The sequence below is a fragment of the Hoplias malabaricus genome, chromosome X2, assembly GCF_029633855.1.
Source record: "Hoplias malabaricus isolate fHopMal1 chromosome X2, fHopMal1.hap1, whole genome shotgun sequence".
In the NCBI taxonomy this organism is placed as follows: Eukaryota; Metazoa; Chordata; class Actinopteri; order Characiformes; family Erythrinidae; genus Hoplias; species Hoplias malabaricus.
Genome location: NC_089819.1, coordinates 47,682,998 through 47,704,827, shown reverse-complemented (window position 1 = coordinate 47,704,827; position 21,830 = coordinate 47,682,998). Strand labels below are relative to the sequence as shown.

Sequence of the window (21,830 nt, the reverse complement as noted above, 5' to 3'; positions counted from 1 at the left end):
ACTTTTTGGAGGTCAAAGAACTGAGCTGTGTTTAGCTGGAAAACTGACAGATCCAGACCTTTAGGAAGCTAAACAAACCCCTTTGCCTTTCTTCTGCACTCTTTTCAAAGGCATCCAAATGGAATGGTCCCTGTGACGAAGTAACAGAGGTCAGCAGCAGGACACGTTTAATGCCTGTTTGAAGAAAAATGTAAAAATGCAGGAACATCGACACTTTCAGGAGAGTGACGGGGTTTGATAGATTTATTGTGCAAAATCCACAGATGTAAACCCTTCACTGCGTTATACATTTCTACATCTGCATGTACAGAGATAGATAACATCAAAAACATTTTATAAATATTTGCAACTGATATGAACTTGGTTTTACAAGCGACTAAAAAAAACACAAACAAGCAATGCAAATTTTTACACAATTAGTGTCACAGTAAGCAGCCCCTGCCCCCGGCTGATCTGTATAACACCCACATGTTCACTCCGTGTCAGCTGGGAGGGTGAGGAGATAACCTGAGGTCATTGGTTAATATAACTTTCCCCACCCACTAGGGCACAGTGATACAACCGAAATTCACAAGATGTTTTTAAGGTGTTAAAGGGCCTTAAAACATCAAATTCATTGACGTTGATACACTTCCTTAAACAGTGAAGAAAACACGTTTTTTAAAATTACATGAAGATAAACAAGAGTCAGATCACCTTTAAATTGAATATTCCCTGGAAACAAGCAGAATCATAATGGTGCGCCATAAAAATGTACTGCGCCACCTTATTACACACGGCATCATAAGCACTACACAGTACAGTACAAATATCAAAGGCCACTTTCCATTGTTTAATACACAGTAAAACCAGCCATTACACATTTTTCAATATCAGGAACAAAGCTAAAATTATGATAAACATAAAATTACAGATGCCTCAATAGATAAATATATCAAAATGCATCTGCTTATATGACATTACTTGTCATCAGAAAGTTCAGTATTAGAAGTTGTTTTTCTGCTGCACGTGATACAAGAAATCCCAAAGACATTCAGTGATAGTAAGCCATTCTAAGAGCATCAAAAGGTTTGTTTGATTTACATCTACGTTTCTGTCCCGTCTCCCTTTCTCTGTAATGTGTTTTTGAGAGCTACACTCCATCAGACCCATAGCTGTGAGCTGTCAAACAGTGTGAGGACAGAGGGAAACGACTGCGGATTTTCTCAGACCTTATGAAGAAACTGATATTACACCTAATCTCTTTGTAAAAATGGCACTTAATGGTTTTGACAGGAAATTAACAAAACTAAGGGTGGTCTAAAAGGCAAAATCATTGTGAGGCTTCACTGACCTGTAGCATTGAGAACAGAGGCTCTGTATTTCTACTCTGTGCTCAGAGATGTACTGTGTACATTCTGGAGGAGGGTAGGAGGCCACACCCCCACCCCTTTGATTTCTGGACAGTGCTGTAAAAGTGGATTACACTCTGCAACTGTAGGGGGTAAGTCCAAGGGCAAAAATACTTAATCTTACCTAGTGCTACTTTAAATAAGGAGATTTATCATTTCACTCATGTTTGTGCACGTCCCCTGAAGGCTTACAGATAACAACAGAACTGAAGAGTGCACTGGAAACTGTGGGGGCAGTGCAACACATAACTGAAGCAAAACATGCTCGCTGTTAAAATAAATGAAAAGAATTCTCCATCCACATGTTATGAAGTATTTAATGGTCTCACAGAGCACAGCCATTATTCTGGAGATTATTATCTCCACAGTCAGCATGTTTGTTGTTGTACTCTATTGGATGTATTTCCTAACATCTACGCCAACATAAAATATACAGGCAGTGACAGTTACAATGTTTAAAACAGACATATTCATTTAGATAATTAAAGGGAGTATAAATAATCCTTAAGAGCGGTGATATTTGCACGACACTGGCAGCAGGACGTATAGAGCATGTATAATTCAAAGTACAAGAAAATAAAAGTATTAGAACCAGTGGTGGACAACGTACATAAAGCATGTGCTTGAGTAAAGGTACAGATACACAAGGTAAAATATTACTCCAGTAAAAGTAGAAGTCCTCGTTGTAGATCTCCACTTAAGAGTATTTACCTTCAAATGTACTTAAGTATCAAAAGTAAAAGTACCATGACGTATTATGGCTCTAATATCATATTATAATTTTTGTAACAAAACTCGTGCTTAACACATCGTAGGAGAAAAGACTGTCACTCTTGGTTCCCCAGTCTTTTAATAGAGTGTCATTAATTAGTCTGACACTGAACACAGCAGGAATGGCCAAAGATTAAATACAATGAATGATGATATATTAACTATTACATACACCCAAGGTAATGCCCCTCCAAACCAACAGAGGTCACTGTCTCCAGGGTATTAAGCCCAATTTATTCTTCTGTGTTGCACCTCTCCAGAAATGTGACTCACTGCATATACACAAACCACGACAACTGTGGTTTTTGGTTTGTAATCGAACATAGTACAAGTTGCTCAAGTCAAAAAGTCCAGAAATATTAACTCCTCTAGACTATACTCCCTAAACAGTGCACTTTAAAGAGTGCAGTTAACTTTTACAGCACTGTACTGAAATTGGTAGAGAGGGAAAGGGAAGGGGTGATTTCCTATACTCCTCCAAAGGTTACATAGTGCAGTTTCTGCAGTGCTGAGCCGAGAGTAGTAACAACAGAGGCTCCGTTCTCCCTATTACAGGTCAATGAGGCATCACAATGAGTTTGAAGCTGTAATTTTAAGGTAAAAATATTACATAGTGTTCCTTTAAGCTCTGTTTTGTCCACAGTTGCAGAGTATAGTTTGAGCTATTTCTGCAAGTCTGAAACACCTAGTTTTTTTTTTTTAAACAGAATACGGTTTTGTTTTTTCTGACTTTCTGCCTGATACTCGTTTTTGTCTTTGGACTTGTTAATCTTGCTGTACTTATTTTTGGATTTTGGAATGTTTCTTCTGGGTTTGAGCTCACTTCAATGGCGTAGATTTGCTCTTGACATTGGTGGGGACCTATGAATGTACCACTCAAAAAAAGCTCCTTATGTCCACTTTCTTCTTTTTTGCTCCCATCCTCACTCGCTTTTGACGCCCATCGTGTCACCCACAATGCACCCGAGTCTCGCACTTGCTGCTAATAACCAAACTACAGAGACTCACGTGACAGCAGGGAAAGGCACAGCCAATCACACTGCCCATGTGTGTTACAGGGAGGTAGGACTGGAGCAGAAAACATGATTTAACCCTTTCTGTACCTCTAGGTTAATGAGACGTTGACAGATTTTTGTTTTTATTAATAATTGGTGGGGACAAGTCAATAATCGCTGGATATTGGTGGGGACACATTCTAATTCTATGCCCTTGCTTCACTTATTGTGTTTAATAAACCTCCCTCTGTGAGTGATTTGTGACATCTACAGTAATCTGTGTGTAAACCGTGAATATGAATGAATATAACTATAACAACCAAATACTAAACGGTACAAATAATGTTTTATTAATTCATAACAATTCTAAGCACTGAAAGTGATTACTTAGAGTCTCAAAATCGCATGAAATTTGGCTTTGGTATTATTGGTTTTCACTGATTTTAGTGCGGCTACTCTGTTCGTTCATCTCCTAGCAACGACATTGTTGTGTGTCACACGGAGAGCCGTGCGGAGCAGGGAGTTTTGTTCACACTTTAAGCTTTTAAATCACACATAAACCAAAAGGAACGGCAGCTTTTCGTAATGTAGCGGAGTAAAAAGTAAGATATTTGACTTTGAAATGTAGTGGAGTTAAAAGTAAAATGTCTTCCAAAATGGAAAGACTTCAGTAAAGTACAGGTACAAGAAAAAAGTACTTAAGTACAGTAGCGAATTACATTGGCTTCGTTACTGTCCACCACTGATAAGAACATTGTTATTTGCAGTAAATTAACTGATATTACAGTACGTACCAGAAATTGTAAAACAGACCACACATATTTAGCATCTTAAATTTAGCATTTCTTTGTAAAACATCTGAAGGCTTAAGGCATTTTATGAACTACGTAAAAGAAATAGCTATAAAAGTTTACCTTGTAGCCCTGCGAATGCAACAGAAAGAAAGATTTCACATATTCACAGGTTCTGTAACACAACCATAAAACACAACCATAAAATAGTTCATTTTAGGTCAAATCAGCCCCTTCATGTGCACAAATTAATAAAAGAAACGTCCAGAGTAAAGCCAATCAATAACAAACTGCACTGATCCAATAAGGCACTAACATGGCACATTACATCAAGCATGAACAATACAGTGACTATCTCTTCTCTATTCTCATGCTGCCTTTGCTGCCACCAAGAGGAAGCAATATGCACAGCAACCAACACTTCAAAAGGCACAATCAGTCCTTACCTCCATGGAGTTCTTCTCATAATAAAACAGCTATTATCAGGACATCTATCAGAGATATTGTGCCTGTTTTAAACATGGTTGTCCCCATGTGGTAGATCCACTCTATGGAACATTAACTAATTAATTCAGGGTCTAGAAAGCAAATTTAACTCTTCGTTGTATGTGAACTGCACTTTAAGCAAAAATACTAAAAAACTACTTTCATAAATCTTCACTGCTGTTTGATGGTGGAAAGGACCAATCCTTCCTTAATTAACAGAAAGTTCTTTGGTTTGAGATACCATCACATCACAGGGAGCAGTGAAATTAAGCATGCTAAAATCTCCTGCAAAAAGCACACCCACAAAGCAGCAGTCCCCACTTTCTATCAAGTGCCCAGTGTTTAAAAAAATGTTCTGCTGAGAGAAAAAGCAAAGAAAAGTTGGGAAAATACACTCTTCATAAAGAAGACCACAAGTTAAAATGTAAAACAAGTCAAATATCAGATATGGCAAAGTGGTCCCAACCTCCAGTCCAGCTGTAAATTATGGCTTAAGTCCATTATCTCATTACCCCATCATCTCTGAACATATCAAGTCTCTGTTTATGTGCAGTCCTTTTCTTAGCTTCAGTTAGGAAGATGTGAAATATATCCTTCATTGATTAAACATCTGTTGACCTGCTGTCGAATCTTTCACTCATTTCCCTAAAACGATAAAAGGAAAACATCCACTCAGAGCCACAAACAATGAAAGAGAAAGAAGTGTTACAAATAATTCAAGCTTTAAATAAATAAGTAAATAAATACTCACTGCAGTTCATCCTTTAGCCGGTACAATTTGTCATGAAGCCTTGCATTTTTTACTCGAATGGGGTTATCAGGCACAAACCAGCCAACAAATAACTTACACATCACCACAACATGCTGCAGAGGAGACAGAGGATGCATCAACTGAAAAATCTTACAATTGGGGAATTATCTTTTCAAAGTGAGCATGAATAAATCATTGCTGTCCAATTAAAAACACGCATCTCTATTTCTGTCGATTTTTAGCTTACTACATCATTTGAACACAGCGGCTGTTCTTCAAATTGAACTAATAGAGATGTTCCAAAATGACTTGGACTAAAATACTTTGTCACTGACTTCCATTGAAAGTTAAAAATGTTTTTAAGTTACTATTTTGGGACATATATGTTTTTTAATTGGAAAATGACAAAATGCTATTGGGGAAAAAAATTGTAGAATCCCATATACAGAGTGTTCTTAATTCATTATTAGCAATTATCCATTTATTAATTCATTGTCTGTAACCGCTTATCCAGTTCAGGGTCGCGGTGGGTCCAGAGCCTACCTGGAATCGTTGGGCGCAAGGCGGGAATACACCCTGGAGGGGGCGCCAGTCCTTCACAGGGCAACACACACACACTCACACCTACGGACACTTTTGAGTCACCAATCCACCTACCAACGTGTGTTTTTGGACTGTGGGGAAACCGGAGCACCCGGAGGAAACCCACATGGACACAGGGAGTACACACCAAACTCCTCACAGACAGTCACCCGGAGCGGGAATCTTTTTTTAAAGCAACAGAAATGGACCCAACATAAATTATGTCACACTTCCAGATAAAAAAAAGTGACATACCTCAAACAGGATAACAAAGGCAAAACGGGCAGCTAGTATGAGCCAATACTGTGAGGTGAAGCTTTGGTCATACTCATCACGATGGTCCTTGTAGCTGGAGAATGGAAAAAATGTATATACTGGAGCTAGTCTTAGCCATTTTGTTTTTATTTGACCTTTATTTGACCTACACTATTTGAACACAGTAGCTGCCCTATAAACTGTGTGAACATTTCAGCAGCAATAGACAAATAGTAATGCTTTACATTGTGTTATTTAATTTCTAATTGCATTAGAAGAGAATTATAGTTAAGAATAGTTTTGCCTTTTTCCATACAGCACATTCAAATTACATTTTCTGTTCTTTTCTAAGTATAGGGGCATTAATGTCCACAGTAACGATGTAGATGTATTGTAATGATTGAACTGGGAGTGAGGAGTGAAATGTTACTGAATTTCTCCATTGAAATTAAACACTCACGGTTTAGTCTTTTCATTGTTTAACATATTATTTATAAGTTGTTCAAAGGCATGTTTATGTTTTTATGTGTGCAGGAAAAAAAAAAAAAAAAAAAAAAAACATACCTGCAGTGAGTGACATTGAACCCATCTAAAATCATCTGGTTAGGGGCAAAGTCCTGATGCACTTTTTCATCCGACATATACGCTGTGGTGAGGGTGTAGTCAATGTACCCAGCCATACACCTAATAACAAGAGCTGCATTGTTAAAAAGCAAATGGCTGCTCTCTGTCATCTAGATATGAAGCCAAACTGGCATAATCTTTTAAATGTAAATTCAGCTAAGCACACATTAAGGCTTTATATTGCATATCAGTCCTGGTTAATGCAGGGGATATTGTATATATTACAGCATGTTGTAAAGAATGTCAGTAAATGGCAGAAAAAGCAGTATTAATAGGTCAATAACTGATAACTGACTGTAGATCTGTGGCTGTCCCGTTGGCACATGGTCCGAAGCGGTAGCGATAAACCAGACGTGGAACAAATTCTGATGAAATGCCAATCACTAGTCCATTAGCGATGACAGCCATCACCCCAATAGCTTCTAATATATGAGTCCAGACACCTAAGCAAAAATATATACACAGCAAAATTCATTAGGAATATCTAACACCATTTGAACAACTTTCACTGAAATTATTCAGTAAAATGTACTTTTATAATTAGTAAAATAAGTAAATATACAGAACAGCAAGGATTTTTTTTGCACGCATCACACCAAAATAAAGTTCTCCATGCTAGTCCTGGTGGCCCATTTCTCAGACACCTCTACTCCCAGCAAATCTGATGCAACTAATGAGCTGTCAATCATTTCAGAGGTTGAAGTGGTTGTGTGGAATGAGGAGAAATCTACAACATGCACGACTGAGGACCACCACTATTCTACAGGAAGAATGAATAGTAAACACTGAAGAAAGCATGCTTATGTAGCAGTAAAATCTAACACATTAATCATTTGGCATTCTTAATCAAGTGTTAAAATTATTTGGAGTGAAATCTGTTGTAATTGCATGAGTAATAATTTGCACATACTGACTTATCAGTGACTAGAATTCACAGGATCCAGTGCCGTTCAGTAAGAAAATGTATTTATCCCAAGGCAATATATCAGCAATTTTGTTTATTATTATTCCAATAGAAAAGAATGGCTAGGACCCAGAATGTATAGTTTACTTCTGTTAGCTACAGCGGTGTCTCTGTCTGAGTTATATATAGTGTTGATTTCATAACCTTTACTCTAGATTATATTTGCATACATAAAACTGTGGCTCACCAATATCATTGGTTTTCTTTGGTACCAGGCGGCGTTCTAGACGCAGCATTTTGATGGCGTCGAGTCGAATCTCAAAAATGTTGTTAATCAACGCCAGTAATGGAGCAAGGGGAAAGGCAGCCACAAAGATGGTGGTGAAGCTGAACTGTATCACTGCAGAGAAGAGTGAATGCATTATGAACATTACAGTGAGTTCAGCACAATTAAGGCAGACCAAACAACATAATGGAAATGAAGGTAATCTCCAGGCAAAGAGGCTACAGGAAGAACAATGGGAAGACTGTGGAGTGCAGTTTAAACACACACACCCATTTCCAAGAACTCATTAAACAGGCTGAAGGCATTGACAGTATTCAGATGGTAGTTTTTCAGCCAATCACGAAGATTGCAGAGGTCACATGGCTCAATGTCGGCACCCTCTTCACGACACGCCTTCCTGTAGCAGTTCCCACACTTCCTGAGCTGCTTCTTAAATGCTGTTCTCTTCAGAAAGAGATGCAGCCAACTAGGAAGAAATAAGGGACATTTTAGAAAATACCTGTTATTGAAGTCAATGTGTATTTCCACTGACCAACTCTTCATTAAACCAGCACCAGGTGAAGTACAACTGACAACTATTTTAACAAAATATAAATAATTAAACAACTCAAAACTAGGTCATTTTTATGTGACTGTCAAATATATATAAATATATATATAAATAATAATAATTTATAATATTATAATATATTATATATTATAATATTATATATATATATATATATATATATAAATAAAAGTAATACACTTACGGCCCAGTGAACTCAAAAATGTTGCTGATAGTTTGTTTAAGGATCATAATGACAGCCATTTGGATGAAAAGGTCAGTCAGGCAGCCACTGGGGTGGCACTGGAATAAAACAGACAAATGTCTTCAGGTAGAAACATAACCAGATATACAGCTGATGAATTTATATGTCAGGGACAACAAAAAATGTAATCATGTCAATACATAATTCATCCAGGATACATACTTATGGATATATTATTTTAAACTTTGTGTAATCATTTATATAAATTATACCTCCTCCAGTCTCCATTTCCCTGCTATTCGCACATAATTGCCAGGGTAGCCATTAATCCTAAACAGAAAACATATGATCATTACACATAGTGCTGTCTTTCTCGGACAGACTGGACCATACTGATAGATGCTTAAAATGCACATCATACACAACATGAGGCATCCATATGAAGGGTTTTATTCAGCTGCAATGATTAAGTGTATGTATCTTAAACACATTAATCAAACCTGAATTAAGACTTTAGATTACAGAAATATTTAATAAAATATGCTAAATTAGACAGGGCGGCACGGTGGTGCAGCAGGTAGTGTCGCAGTCACACAACTCCAGGGGCCTAGAGTTTGTGGGTTTGATTCCCGCTCCGGGTGACTGTCTGTGAGGAGTGTGGTGTGTTCTCCCCGTGTCCGCGTGGGTTTCCTCCGGGTGACTGTCTGTGAGGAGTTGGTGTGTTCTCCCCGTGTCCGCGTGGGTTTCATCCGGATGCTCCGGTTTCCTCCCACAGTCCAAAAACACACGATGGTAGGTGGATTGGCGACTCAAAAAGTGTCCGTAGGTGTGTGTGTGTGAGTGAATATGTGTGTGTCTGTGTTGCCCTGTGAAGGACTGGCGCCCCCTCCAGGGTGTGTTCCTGCCTTGCGCCCAATGATTCCATGTAGGCTCTGGACCCACCACGACCCTGAATTGGATAAGCGCTTACAGATAATGAGTGAATGAATGAATGAATAAATTAGACATTGTTCCGTGTTCTCCCCGTGTCCGCATGGGTTTCCTCCGGGTGACTGTCTGTGAGATGTGGATGTGTTCTCCCCGTGTCCGCGTGGGTTTCCTCCAGGTGCTCCGGTTTCCTCCCACAGTCCAAAAACACACGATGGTAGGTGGATTGGCGACTCAAAAAGTGTCCGTAGGTGTGTGTGTGTGAGTGAATATGTGTGTGTCTGTGTTGCCCTGTGAAGAACTGGCGCCCCCTCTAGGGTGTGTTCCCGCCTTGCGCCCAATGATGCCATGTAGGCTCTGGACCCACCCCGACCCTGAGCTGGATAAATGAATGGATGGATGGATGGATGGATAGACATTGTTCCCTAGGCTCTTTCTGAACAAAGTTATGGGATTTAAAATGTTTTCTAATGTGAAGCACATAAAGCAGCATCATGCTAAATATGTAACTACAGACATAGTAACATATTAAGTAAGCCACTCCCACAGTCATCTGCAGACAATGAACTGAAGAGAAACTCCAGAGAAACTCTGGAGTATCAGGTTTTTCAAAATGCACAGCAAGAGACTTTCTGCCAGAAGCGATCTCACAGCAGGATATGTTTCGCTTGATTTAGACTTGGGGCAGCCCCAGTGCAGTGTGTTCCATTCCACACTCTATTGACACATGCTCTCCCCCTTGGGCTTGGGATATCCCTGGGATGAAGTTAGTGTAAAGTAAAGGACAAAAACTGCAGCAGCACATACATATCCTTCAGGTAAACACTGGACCATTTCTGGGGTACCATGAAAAAGGGGCTTATGTTTAGCAGGTTGATGGCACAAACGTATACTTTGGCTTTAACAACAGCGCTTTAAAAATAGTGCTTCACATTAAATGACACAGCGAGTCCTTATTAATAAATCATTTTGTAAAATATACTGTACCTTTTGACAATTTTGTTTATTTGGCATATATATATATATATATATATATATATATATATATATATATATATATATATATATATATATATATATATATATATATATATATATATATATATATATATATATATATATATATTTTTAAAAACAACTGGTACCAAAGTAGCCAGGTACATATGACTACTAAATGTTTTAAAACGTGATAAAGTGAAGAGAGAGGGAAAAAAAAGAAAGAGTAATACATTTTATAATTAATAAGTAATAATGATAGTCTTTACCTTCCCAGAAAAAATGCAACATAGATAAGTGAAGAGAACAGAGTGAAGAACTGGAAGGTGAACATCTTCACAGTGAAACTCCTCTCTGTTGCCGCAAAAGAGCGAACATTTTCTGCGGGGTCAAAAAACCAAACAATCACAACCATGTTAGATTACAAATCATAACAATGTTGAAGAAGACTCAAAGCTTCAAACGAAATAACATCTTATGATGCAAACCAGCTCCCCAACTGCCACAGAACAGATCAAGTTCACAAGCAACATTCCAGTGCTGAATTCAGGACAGGTAGGGTGGTATACAAGTAGGGCGGAATACAAAAGGAGTAATTCCTTCATACTGTGTACGTACCAATTGAACACAACTTGAAGGCCACACATCTGTTCACCTGCAAAGAGACGGAAATGATATTACAAACTAGAATCTACAAAGCCTAATGGGAGATGTGACATTTCAATATTTATAAATGGTTATGCACTACATTTCTAAAACACATCTGATCCAGAGATATCATTCACATTTAGAATCCACATAAAAACAATGATCTGACCACTGATATGTTGAAAGTGTTGCTGACCAAAAAACTCATCATTTGAACACAGGAGATAATGAAGGGACTAATGTAAATTAGTGCCAGATAGTTTGGCCAATAATTTGGCCATTAGATGCCAAATTATTAAGAATATAATCCCTTTACGTTAACCTACATTAAAAGGGTATGTAGGTTAACATTTTGTTAATACAATTTTATTTTACTGTAAACTGGTGATATCCTTTAACATTCATTACTGAACAGTATTGATCAGGCTGGATTTACTTACTTTGGTCATGATCTGTATTGTTAAATAATGCAGTACTGCTCCCAGCATCACTGCTACAACATTGGCATTATCACTCAGGAACTTCCACGAGCAGTCGGACAGGAGCATTGCAGACACAACCCGGCAGATGACCAGAGCATGTGTCAGGCCGATAATTACCACCAACTAAACAGAGTTACCAAACAAAACACACAGATACAGTCAGTACTTAGCACTGCACTATAAAGTATGAAAAAAATAAAATAGGCATGTGTAAAAGCTTACAGGTTACATGATGTAGAGTGACTGAATTATCAGTCTCCATTTATCAGTAGCCCACCCACACACACTTACTCATAACTACTCTTTCACATTTAAATAAACAAAATCAACAAACTGTTCATGTAATGTTACAAATTCAATCTCTTACCACCACTGTGACCAGCAGCGTAACCATAATGCTGTGCAGGTATGAATGAGTAAAATCTTTTGGTTTGCAGCGAGGGTTATTTACAATTTCCAGGATGAGTTCTTCCTGTAAATAAAATGCAGCTCTGATCAGATCCACTGAAATATCTTCTCACAAACCAGATAATTACTGGTATATACCACGATTCAATACCTTACCATCATTACGACTATGTTTATTTTCACAAGTATAGACTACAAATTTACAAAGCAATTCATAGTTGCGGTGGGGCCAGAGCCTACCCAGAATCACTGGGTGTAAGGTGGGAATACACCCTGCAGGGGGCGCCAGTCCTTCGCAGGGTGACAAACACTCACATATTCACTCACACCTAAAGACACTTTTGTGTCGCCAATCCACCTACAAATATGTATTTTTTGTACCGTGGGAGGAAACCCACGTAGACACAGGGAGAACACACCAAACTCCTCACAGACAGTCACCCGGAGCGGGACTCGAACCCACAACCTCCAGGTCCCTGGAGCTGTGAGACTGCGACACCTACCTGCTGCACGACTGTGCCACCCACAAAGCAAAATAATTCTAGAAAATATTCATTTATTTTAAATATGAATATGTTTTTTAATCAGTTAAATAAATTAATAGCATTCTCTACTATTTTCTGAATATATGGGTCCTTTCTCAAGAATCACAGTGCATCCAACAGTAAAGTCAGCAATGTGCTTCATTTCTAAAGTGACAGAAAAAGAAAGGTCTCATTTAAATCAAACTAAATGATACACCACCTCATCTTCATTCCAGTCATAGACGTTCCACTTTGAGACGTGTAGTGCCCGATGCCGCTTCCACAGCTCCAGGAACAGAGTAGCTGTTTCAAACATGTCACAATTTATAATAAACCATTATTTATGGGCTGCATATAGTTGTCCTAAAGTGAGTGGACAAACACAACATGTGGAACATCACTTACCCCAAATAGCCATGAACATCGCAAAGGCCACGGTTCCTTCATTATCAAACAAATGGCTCACCTAAACAAGAGGTTTACTGTATATCAATGGCAAATTGAAGCATAAAGGAATTAATAAAACAGTAACCTAAAAGAGGCTGTGAATTCCAGGAATGAAGAAAAGCCATGCCATTATCACTGTTAAAAATCATGAGGGGTTTACTGCTTTTTTAAAAAACAACAACAAATTACAATATGATACAAACTCCAATTTGCAAAAAAATATATTTTTTTATTTAGAATAATAACAAGAAACTACTCTCCTGCCAAGCTAATTAGTTTGTTGCCATGCAACATAACGAGCAAAAAGTATTCCCTGAACAGTACAATGTTTTTTTTTTAATAACCATTGTTATATTCAGGGAATAATAATTTTTATTATATACGAGCATTAACACAGGATTCAACTAATGTGTGCAGTCAAATATGTGTATATCTAGTATTTCATATTTCACAACCAGAAATGTGTCACTTTAATGCATATCAGGCTTTGTTATTCTCCTACCTTGGCATAGGAACACGTGTCAGACAGTTTCCACACTTGGCACCTCTTGTCACATGTTGGGCACATTGTGACATTGGACTCACAGACTTCTTTTCTGGAAAAAACACACACACACATACCTCAGACCTCAACATTACTTCATGTGATTGCTCCTCATGATCCCAGTAATGCCAAACAATGCAACCAAATATTTAGACTGAAATTAGAACGTTCCTAACTATTACTATTTTGATTTACTTACATGAGGGGATTTGTGTTGAAAAAAGCCAATCCATACAGGAACACAATCACTCCGATAACTGCTGGAGGGATCAGCAGGAGTGTATACCATCCCAGCCAAAGAAAATATAATGCCACTTTTTCACCAAAATATTCCCTAAAGCAAACGGCCAAAAATCAAACATATTATATTTCTATATTTATTTATATTTTCTCATATCAATATTCCTTAAATTATGCATATGAGAGTGAGAACGATAATAAAGTTCACAGTCTGGACCTCACCTTATATCATCTACAGGTTGGTAAATGAGATGTTTTAAAGCCCCCCAGTTTGCCCACTTTTTCTTGAGATTCTTCTGCTGTTTCCTCTTTTAAAGAGTAAATACATTCAAACGTTATATATACTTTAATATGTATAACTACACAAATTATGCATCGAAATGTAAATATGTAGCTTCACAAATAAAACACAAACAAAAGTTCACCTCATGGAGACAGAACAGCGTTTCAAATGCATCTTGCTTCATAAGATCCCTCAGGCCCTCTGGTGGTGTTAACAATAAAAAATAAAAATAAAGACTGCATCTAACATTACAGACACCAGAAGCTGCGTTTTCATGGTAAAGACAGTGGCATGTCAGTATTAGAAATTGCAGGTCTAAGCTGAAACTGCAGAAACTGGAATTTTGGAAAAAGCTTCTACTGCATCATGTACACCAAACATCAGTATATCAACAAACCAGTTAAAGAATTCAAAAACAAATAGTTTGTCCCCATTTGCTGTATTAACAGATTATACTGTTTTTATGAGGAGTTAAATTACATCATAACTGACCAAAATATACCTTCTTCAGAACTGTTTTGTTCACACAGGGCAAAATAGTGAAGATTTTCTAAAATTCCAGCAAATTCCCAACAAGCGAAATAATTATTTGGGGATTTAAGTGAATTGTATTAAGCATTAAGGCCTTTTTTATTCAAGTAGCTGCTTGGAGTCAGTTGAAATTAAGCTCAAGTGAAAGTGGCAATGTCAAGCCACGGTTGGTCTATATAAAAAAATAAGAAATTAAAAAAAATAAAAACCACAACGGTTGACATTTCACTCACCTCCTGTTCCAATAAATGTGTGGTGCAAGATGAAATGTACAACCCGGATTCTGCGGAAATCAACATTGAATTCAATTTGGTAAGGCAGGATCAACATTTTACATTTGAAATTAAACTATAGGAGCAAAGAGCACAGAGGTCTTTACTCACCTGGTGGTATTTGGGATTGAATCTTTCTGTTTACAGACCCAGTTACAAGAATCAGACACTTTCAGCAGATACTTATACTTCTCAAAGATCTCTTCGGGGGCTCGGACACCATAGAACACCTTGTTTTCATGGACGATTTGCTGTTGAGAGAATGCAGAATGAGTTTAAGTCATAAATTAATGCAAAAAAAGCAGGTTTCTTAACCATGTTTGTCTAATTCTTTGCATGTCTTCCTGTTTTTTCCCCCATTCTCATTTCCTAAATAATTTGAATACATCAGAGGCTCTTTACGTTGCATGAATTTTCAAATAGATAATAGAACTAAAGCCTTTTAACATTAAAAGAGGTGGAGGTGGACGTTTCATTTTTGGAGGGATGACGTTATAAATGTACTGTCATTATCAATCATATATAATTAACTTAATCTGTTTATTATTTTAGGAACAATTCAAATAAATCCATTGAAAAAAATATTTATTTAAAATAGAATTTTAGATTGAGTTACTGAGGCTTTATGGTCCTTTAAGGCCAAGTTCATTTGTGGAAAGAAAGAATTCTGAGTGAAACAATCCTAAGGTGACAGTGACTAGAGCTATTTACCTCCATTATCTCAACATGTCTTGAATGTGTCTCCAATGAGCACCCAATATCAGATTTCGTGACTGGAAGAAGTGTTCCATGCACATTTATTATGCAAGAGTCTCACTGCATTTGTTGTCAAACAAAAACCTGCCCAAGCCCTTGCTTGTGTACATGCATAAACCACACTGACTGTTAATTCTAGCCATTACAGACCAGTGAAAGATTAAAAAAAGTTTTTACAGTACAAACAACAGAAAAACCCACCAAAACAAAGAACAATCTCCAAAACAAAGATGGCAAAATTTGCTTAATTCTTTATTCAACCTAATGTTGAATAAAGATGTATACAATACAAAGGACAGCTGCTATGTTTACATAATATGGATATCAGGCCATTTTAGTGGTCATACTACAAATCTCTTCCTTTCATAACATGGTCTATGTACAGTGCACTTAGTCAAACATGATTTACTTATCCATAATAATGGTGGTATTAAGCTTATTAAAGAATAGTAAATAAAATGAATAAAAACAGGTTTATTGAATTATAGAGAAAAACCCAACATGTTCCAAGACCATCTCTAAAAAGCGTTTGATATATCAGATAAAAATGCCTGAACAATGAACCCCTTAGTACTGTCCACTCTTGGTTAGACCACATTAGATGCAAAGTAATACCCACTGTTCCCTGTAATACTCACTGTCACTTTCAGGTTCTTTGCCTTCAGCTCATTAATGTAGGCCTCCTGCTTCTTGAATGTCCGAGTTCCCTCATCTTCAATTATATGAGCAACCAGAATACAGTCGAATGATCTGACAACAGGCTTGTTAGGAGAGCTCTGGAAAAAAAAAGCAAAAGACATATATGCTGGTTATTATAATATTGAAACAAATGTTTATAAATTACTGAACTAAATTAAATACAGTCAGATTCATTACATCATTTTTCACCTGTGGCCATAGAGTATGAACACATGGCTTTGGCTACTGACGTGAAACATAACAAATTAGAGGAAGTGGTAAGTAGAGTCTTATGAGAATCCCATGGTTGGCTGTAAAGACCCCGTGAGGCAAGTATTTACATGCATTTGGTGTTTCACAAAGTTTTGCAAATGTAAACTGTAGCAGAAACATACTGTGACATTTAATCTTCAGTGGACTGCCTTTTATACTTTTCTAATTTTAAATAGCTTTTCTATGTGAACCAGGTCACATTTTTAACAATGCAAAGTGCAGATCACCACCATGTTTGCCACAACAAGTGAGGTGCAAGTACCAACAGAAAAGAGAAACTATGCCTTAAAGACCTCTTTATCAAAAGTTTGAATACAAAAGCTCTAATGAGGTCAGATACTGATGTTAGAGGATTACTCCAAATCATGCCAGTTCAACAGTACTCCATAGGTCCACAGCTGCATGGTCCAAACCTGAGAGGCTTTATACTCCTCTAACACATATTTGGTATTAGGCGTGTTCAAAACTGAACGTGTAGCAATGTTTATGCAGTAGATATACAGTCTGAAGTCCAAATACATTCACAATATGTGGTGTATTTGGAAGGTATTCATTTACACTTATTATTCAGGACATGAACACCAAAGCCAGTTTTTTCTGATAGGCCTCCCCCTCCAATTCTCTGCCAAATTAATCAGTCTCTCTGTATTTTTATTCATTAGAGGCAACTGATGAGTTTGAGTGCAACATCAAAACCAGGAAAAACCCAAGTCCTCTCTAGTAGCTGGTTTCATACCGGTGTTGTTAGTAAGGCCTCTCTGCCGTTGTCGATGCTCTCCTTACTCCTTACCCGCAGCTCCACGTCATCCTGTGGCAAACACCAAAAACAGTCTTAAAACACTGATCTGCTTATGTTTAGCATCTCCATTCCCCCACTTTAGAATAATTTAAGGGTTCATAAATAATGGACCAAAAAACTAAGAAAAATAAATTCTCTTAACCTCAATTTGAAGGTTCCTTCTCCAGAAAAGTTGTTATTATTATAAAATATTTTTTAATTAAAGTGATTTTCAGAATGTTAATTTTTATTTTTATTTGATTAGTTTTAATGTCCACAAAGAGCTTTCTTTTTCTGACCACACTCACACACAGCAGTCAGGAGGAGGTGCTTTCATGCTAATCAGACATTTTTTAATCAGAATGTTTTATGGTGTGCTACATTGCATCCCATTATATTAGATGCCTATAAAAATGCTTCAGTATTATTCCACATGCAAAGTAACAGTTTCTGGTTGGTAAGATAATGTTATACTGCTCTGTGACATTACAGTATATACAGTACCTACAGCACACACACACACACACTATCATACATCAGTGTTCAACACCTTAAGCACACCACAATAATAATATTCTTTGGGCAAAATTATACTTACTCTATGAAAGATTGTCTGCTAAATGCCACATATATAAATACAATGTAGCTGTAGTAAGAAACATGTAAGCCCAGTTGACCACTGCATTATAGTCTTTTTCTATTTGCCAAGGTTTATTGTAGATTTACATTCCTTTGATAATTTTTCTGTAAACGTTTGTAGTCCTACATCCAAAGCGCCTTTGTAGACGTGTGAGATAATTATCTCACTGAGTTAATTACTAGTGCAAATTTCTCCTTCTATCCAAACGAACTAAGAAAACCCTTTAAATCTAATCTTAATTTATACAAGCCTCTAGGTCAACCACAACACTCTCCAAAAACTCAGGCCAATACATTAAGCATGAGGAAAAATGCACGGTTCTTCTTAAAATCAGATAACAGTAAAATAAGAGCTTTATGTAAATAGACAGTGTACCATGTACATATAAGTTATATGACCACAAATTGCTCTCAGCCTCATTAGATAGGCAAATGCTTTGCTAAGCTAACAGAAGGTGAGACTTGTCATTTTGTGACAGTTACTGATACCGACAGACGTTTTGTGTGGGCTGTCTGAACGAACAGGTGTAGCTATTTTAAAATCATTAAAACAGCCACTATGTTGGCACATTACAATGAGGTAAACAGATGTGTAAGAACATGCTAACTTTACCAAATTTGCCATATTGTTTGAGATAATTGGGTGAGAAGGAATTGTATCTGATTCAGAGCCAGTAAAAGAAAGACTGCTCCTACAGGTAGAGGGTAAATACAGGCCCAGACTTGACCCTGGGGTAGGGACTACCCTGAAGCGTTCACTTTAACTTGAAAGCAAGAACTTGAGTTTGAGAGCGACAGAAATGTAAGACACGAAAGTGAGCGAGAAATACACAACATGTCTTTTCATCCATATAAACCCTGACTTCTAAATAATGTTTGGATGGGATTAATTTTACATGAGGAGGTGAGTAACGTAATTATTACCAGAGTTTCTCAATGATTTTAGACTAAATGTGCGGTATTAATGTTCTTTCACCGGCTGTGTTCTCCAACACCGGCAGTGAAGACTATGCTCTTGAATTACCGCCCCAGGTTAAATGACTATCTTATATCCCATTTATTTTGAAGAAGTGGACTTCATAACATATATCCCTAAGTGCTGAGGTGCATTTAGTTGTTATACCTAGTACAAATCAGGTGGTTGTTCAAGTCTGACAGACATTTTATACAGCAAGTAAAACCAGATGTTCCTTCAAGTTAAACATTACAGTCGTTGTCATAAAAACGACATTACATTCTCATGTAAACACATTCCCACCCAAATTAGACATGTATACCATATAGTGGCATATATTTATCACAGAAAGTCGTTTAAACATAACCAGTTTAACCAGTGCTGAATCAGTCCATCCGAATCTCTCTCGCTACTCCCTTCATCCAAAACAAGAGTGATACCAACACAGTCACTATGTAAAAAACAACAACAACAAAACACCTCCAGGCAAGATACAAATTCTCTTGGAGGATTTCCTGTCTTGATAGAAACTGCAGTACATCCGTATGAACAAAAGCATTATTGTTTAAGGCCAAAAACATTTAAATAAAGTTATTCAGAGTAGTTTCACGTAAAATGTTCTAGAAAAATCATTCAGGAGAATCTTGCTGCCTCAAAACTGTTCACAGCTGTCGACAGTAACCAAACATCACAACACAGAAGTTTACAATGTCTCAAAAAGCTCTCAGACACAATGCGTAAAACATGATGCTTTAAACATTATTTTACAAAGGGGTTAGAATTAAACTTTGGTTTAAAAAGCCGTTTTTACAAGTAATTTTTGATGGTCGGTACATGTAGGTTTTTTCTGACAATTACTAGTAATTTGCTTAATGTAATAAGGTATATACATCATTACATAAACTACATTTTTGATACATCCTGAATAAAACCCATCACCATGCCGTGCTAAGCGGTGTCAGACAGGTAAAATTAGCACAAGCGTATTTGCCAGCGAGCCTTGAACCAGACAAACTGATTCATTGATACGTGTAACACCGCACCTGACCACCTGCGAAACATTCTTCACTTTCATGTGTAGAAGAAATCATTCCGTTACAGTTAGAGGAGACACTCGTTAACATTCAGTAAGAATCGAACGCCAACTCTAAGCCGTGTCCTCCAGGGACCCGAAGGCGGTTTTTAAAATGTTACGCCAAATTAAGACGGTCCTCGTTTTCCCGTGAAACTGAAAGACCACAGACGAACGGTCAGGGAGCTGAGTAACCTGCGGTAAATAAGCCAGTGGTCAAAGAGGTATCTCAGCCAGTTAATGTCGAACATCTGTCATTCTTTACAGAAATGTGGGTCATTTATGACGTTAAACTTGAAGAAAATCAACCAAAGCCCAATTCATTTTCATTCCATTACCTTGTGCTCCTTGAAGTACATTGTAAGCTACAGAGGAATTCACTCGGGTCCAAAAACGCGGGATTCACTACAGCACCCTCCTCCACATCACCGGCCAAATCTCAGGCATAAAAACAAAACGATACCAACAGAGTCCTTTAAGTATCCAAACAGTCTTAAAGGTAGTCCACTTCCGCGTCACCCCGCGAGAATTCAGAGAGCGAAGGCATGCAAACAGCTATCTACCTGTTGAACAGGAGCTCTAAAACACTGGAGATTGAATCATTGTACTGAGCCGACACTTTTCAATAGGTAACAGAATCGGTCGAATCGACTCATGTGGTGAATCTTTTTTTTTTTTTTTTTGACTTTTTAGACTAGCCAGTAATGGAGTAGTCTTTGGTCCGAGTGTTCATTTCATGTTAAAATTTAACGTAAAATAAACAACAAATAACACAAATAGGAAATAACTCAACTAAAATACTCTTATGATGGGCATAAGGGCAGAAAATGAGTACCAGCAAGATTTGTCCACGGTTTTATATGTTTGTCCTATATATAATCCATGTATGAATCCACCCAATGCCCAGTTTGAAAGCAGCTGACCTGTGTTCAATTCATGTTGGCCCCACTAATTTGAGGTGGTTGGGAAAAGAGGCCTGAATTACAACACGTAAGTATGAAAACATCTGGATTTAAGCTTAAATGTATTCCAGAATATGTCATCAGGGACTAAATTTTGTCAGAGAAAGTACAAAGAAGAAATCTTTCACTGTGTTTCCCACATATCATAATCCCATAGGGCAGCACGGTGGTGCAGCAGGTAGTGTCGCGGTCACACAGCGCCAGGGACCGGGAGGTTGTGGGTTCGATTCCCGCTCCGGGTGACTGTCTGTGAGGAGTTGGTGTGTTCTCCCTGTGTCTGTGTGGATTTCCTCCGGGTGCTCCGGTTTCCTCCCACAGTCCAAAAACACACGTTGGCAGGTGGATTGGCGAGTCAAAAGTGTGGAGGACTGGCGCCCTCTTCAGGGTGTTTCCCGCCTTGCGCCCAATGATTCCAGATAGGCTCTGGACCCACCGTGACCAGATAATGAATGAATGAATGAATGAATATTCCCGTACAAGAACCAGCATAATACTGACACCTGATTCCATGGAACCCTGGGAGTAAAATGTTTTTGGTGTTTGTGGTGGTGTCCTGTAAATTGTAGCCAAAATATTTTTTTCCATTTTCATCATTTTCAGTCATTTTCATCAATATTTTTGTACTAGCACCAAGGTCCACCCTGTTTTAGAATACAGTTAGGATACAGGTCCCTAAAAAATTAAGAAATCACTGGGTGTAGAGGTCCCACAGCACCAGTCTAGTATTAAGGTATATTTTATGTAGCATAGTAACATTTTCTTCCGTTTTAGTTATTATTATTATTATTATTTTATTTTTAAGAGACCCATTTGGTTCAATATAGCGT

At 37.7% G+C, this 21,830-nt stretch overlaps 1 protein-coding gene across 2 annotated transcripts; it reads right to left on the bottom strand.

Annotated features, from left to right (window-relative positions):
* Positions 1-238: 238 nt before the first annotated feature.
* LOC136677296 (anoctamin-9-like) lies at positions 239-20,591 on the bottom strand. Of its 2 annotated transcripts, none has more exons than XM_066654799.1 (24): positions 20,380-20,591; positions 17,334-17,405; positions 16,285-16,422; positions 15,002-15,141; positions 14,852-14,901; positions 14,230-14,288; positions 14,027-14,112; positions 13,764-13,898; positions 13,523-13,616; positions 12,979-13,039; positions 12,794-12,876; positions 12,009-12,113; positions 11,600-11,764; positions 11,130-11,166; positions 10,781-10,892; positions 8,861-8,918; positions 8,589-8,686; positions 8,106-8,302; positions 7,798-7,950; positions 6,942-7,089; positions 6,587-6,706; positions 6,023-6,116; positions 5,186-5,298; positions 239-5,079 (listed from the first exon to the last, which is right to left on the bottom strand). In XM_066654799.1, exons 1-24 carry the CDS (start codon positions 20,398-20,400, stop codon positions 5,037-5,039), a joined length of 2,382 nt encoding a protein of 793 aa, XP_066510896.1. In that variant the 5' UTR covers positions 20,401-20,591; the 3' UTR covers positions 239-5,036. The 2 variants fall into 2 exon arrangements, with proteins under 2 accessions (XP_066510896.1, XP_066510895.1); XM_066654798.1 differs by lacking the exon at positions 20,380-20,591 and adding an exon at positions 20,013-20,088.
* Positions 20,592-21,830: the final 1,239 nt, after the last annotated feature.

Coding starts and splice junctions, on each gene's coding strand:
- LOC136677296 (XM_066654798.1), bottom strand. CDS start 20,060: ATGATTTCTTCTACACATGAAAGTGAAGAATGTTTCGCAGGTGGTCAG. Junction 14,289..14,851: donor CACATTTATTGGAACAGGAG/GTGAGTGAAATG, acceptor TAACACCACCAG/AGGGCCTGAGGGATCTTATG. Junction 5,080..5,185: donor CGGCTAAAGGATGAACTGCA/GTGAGTATTTAT, acceptor TTATCGTTTTAG/GGAAATGAGTGAAAGATTCG.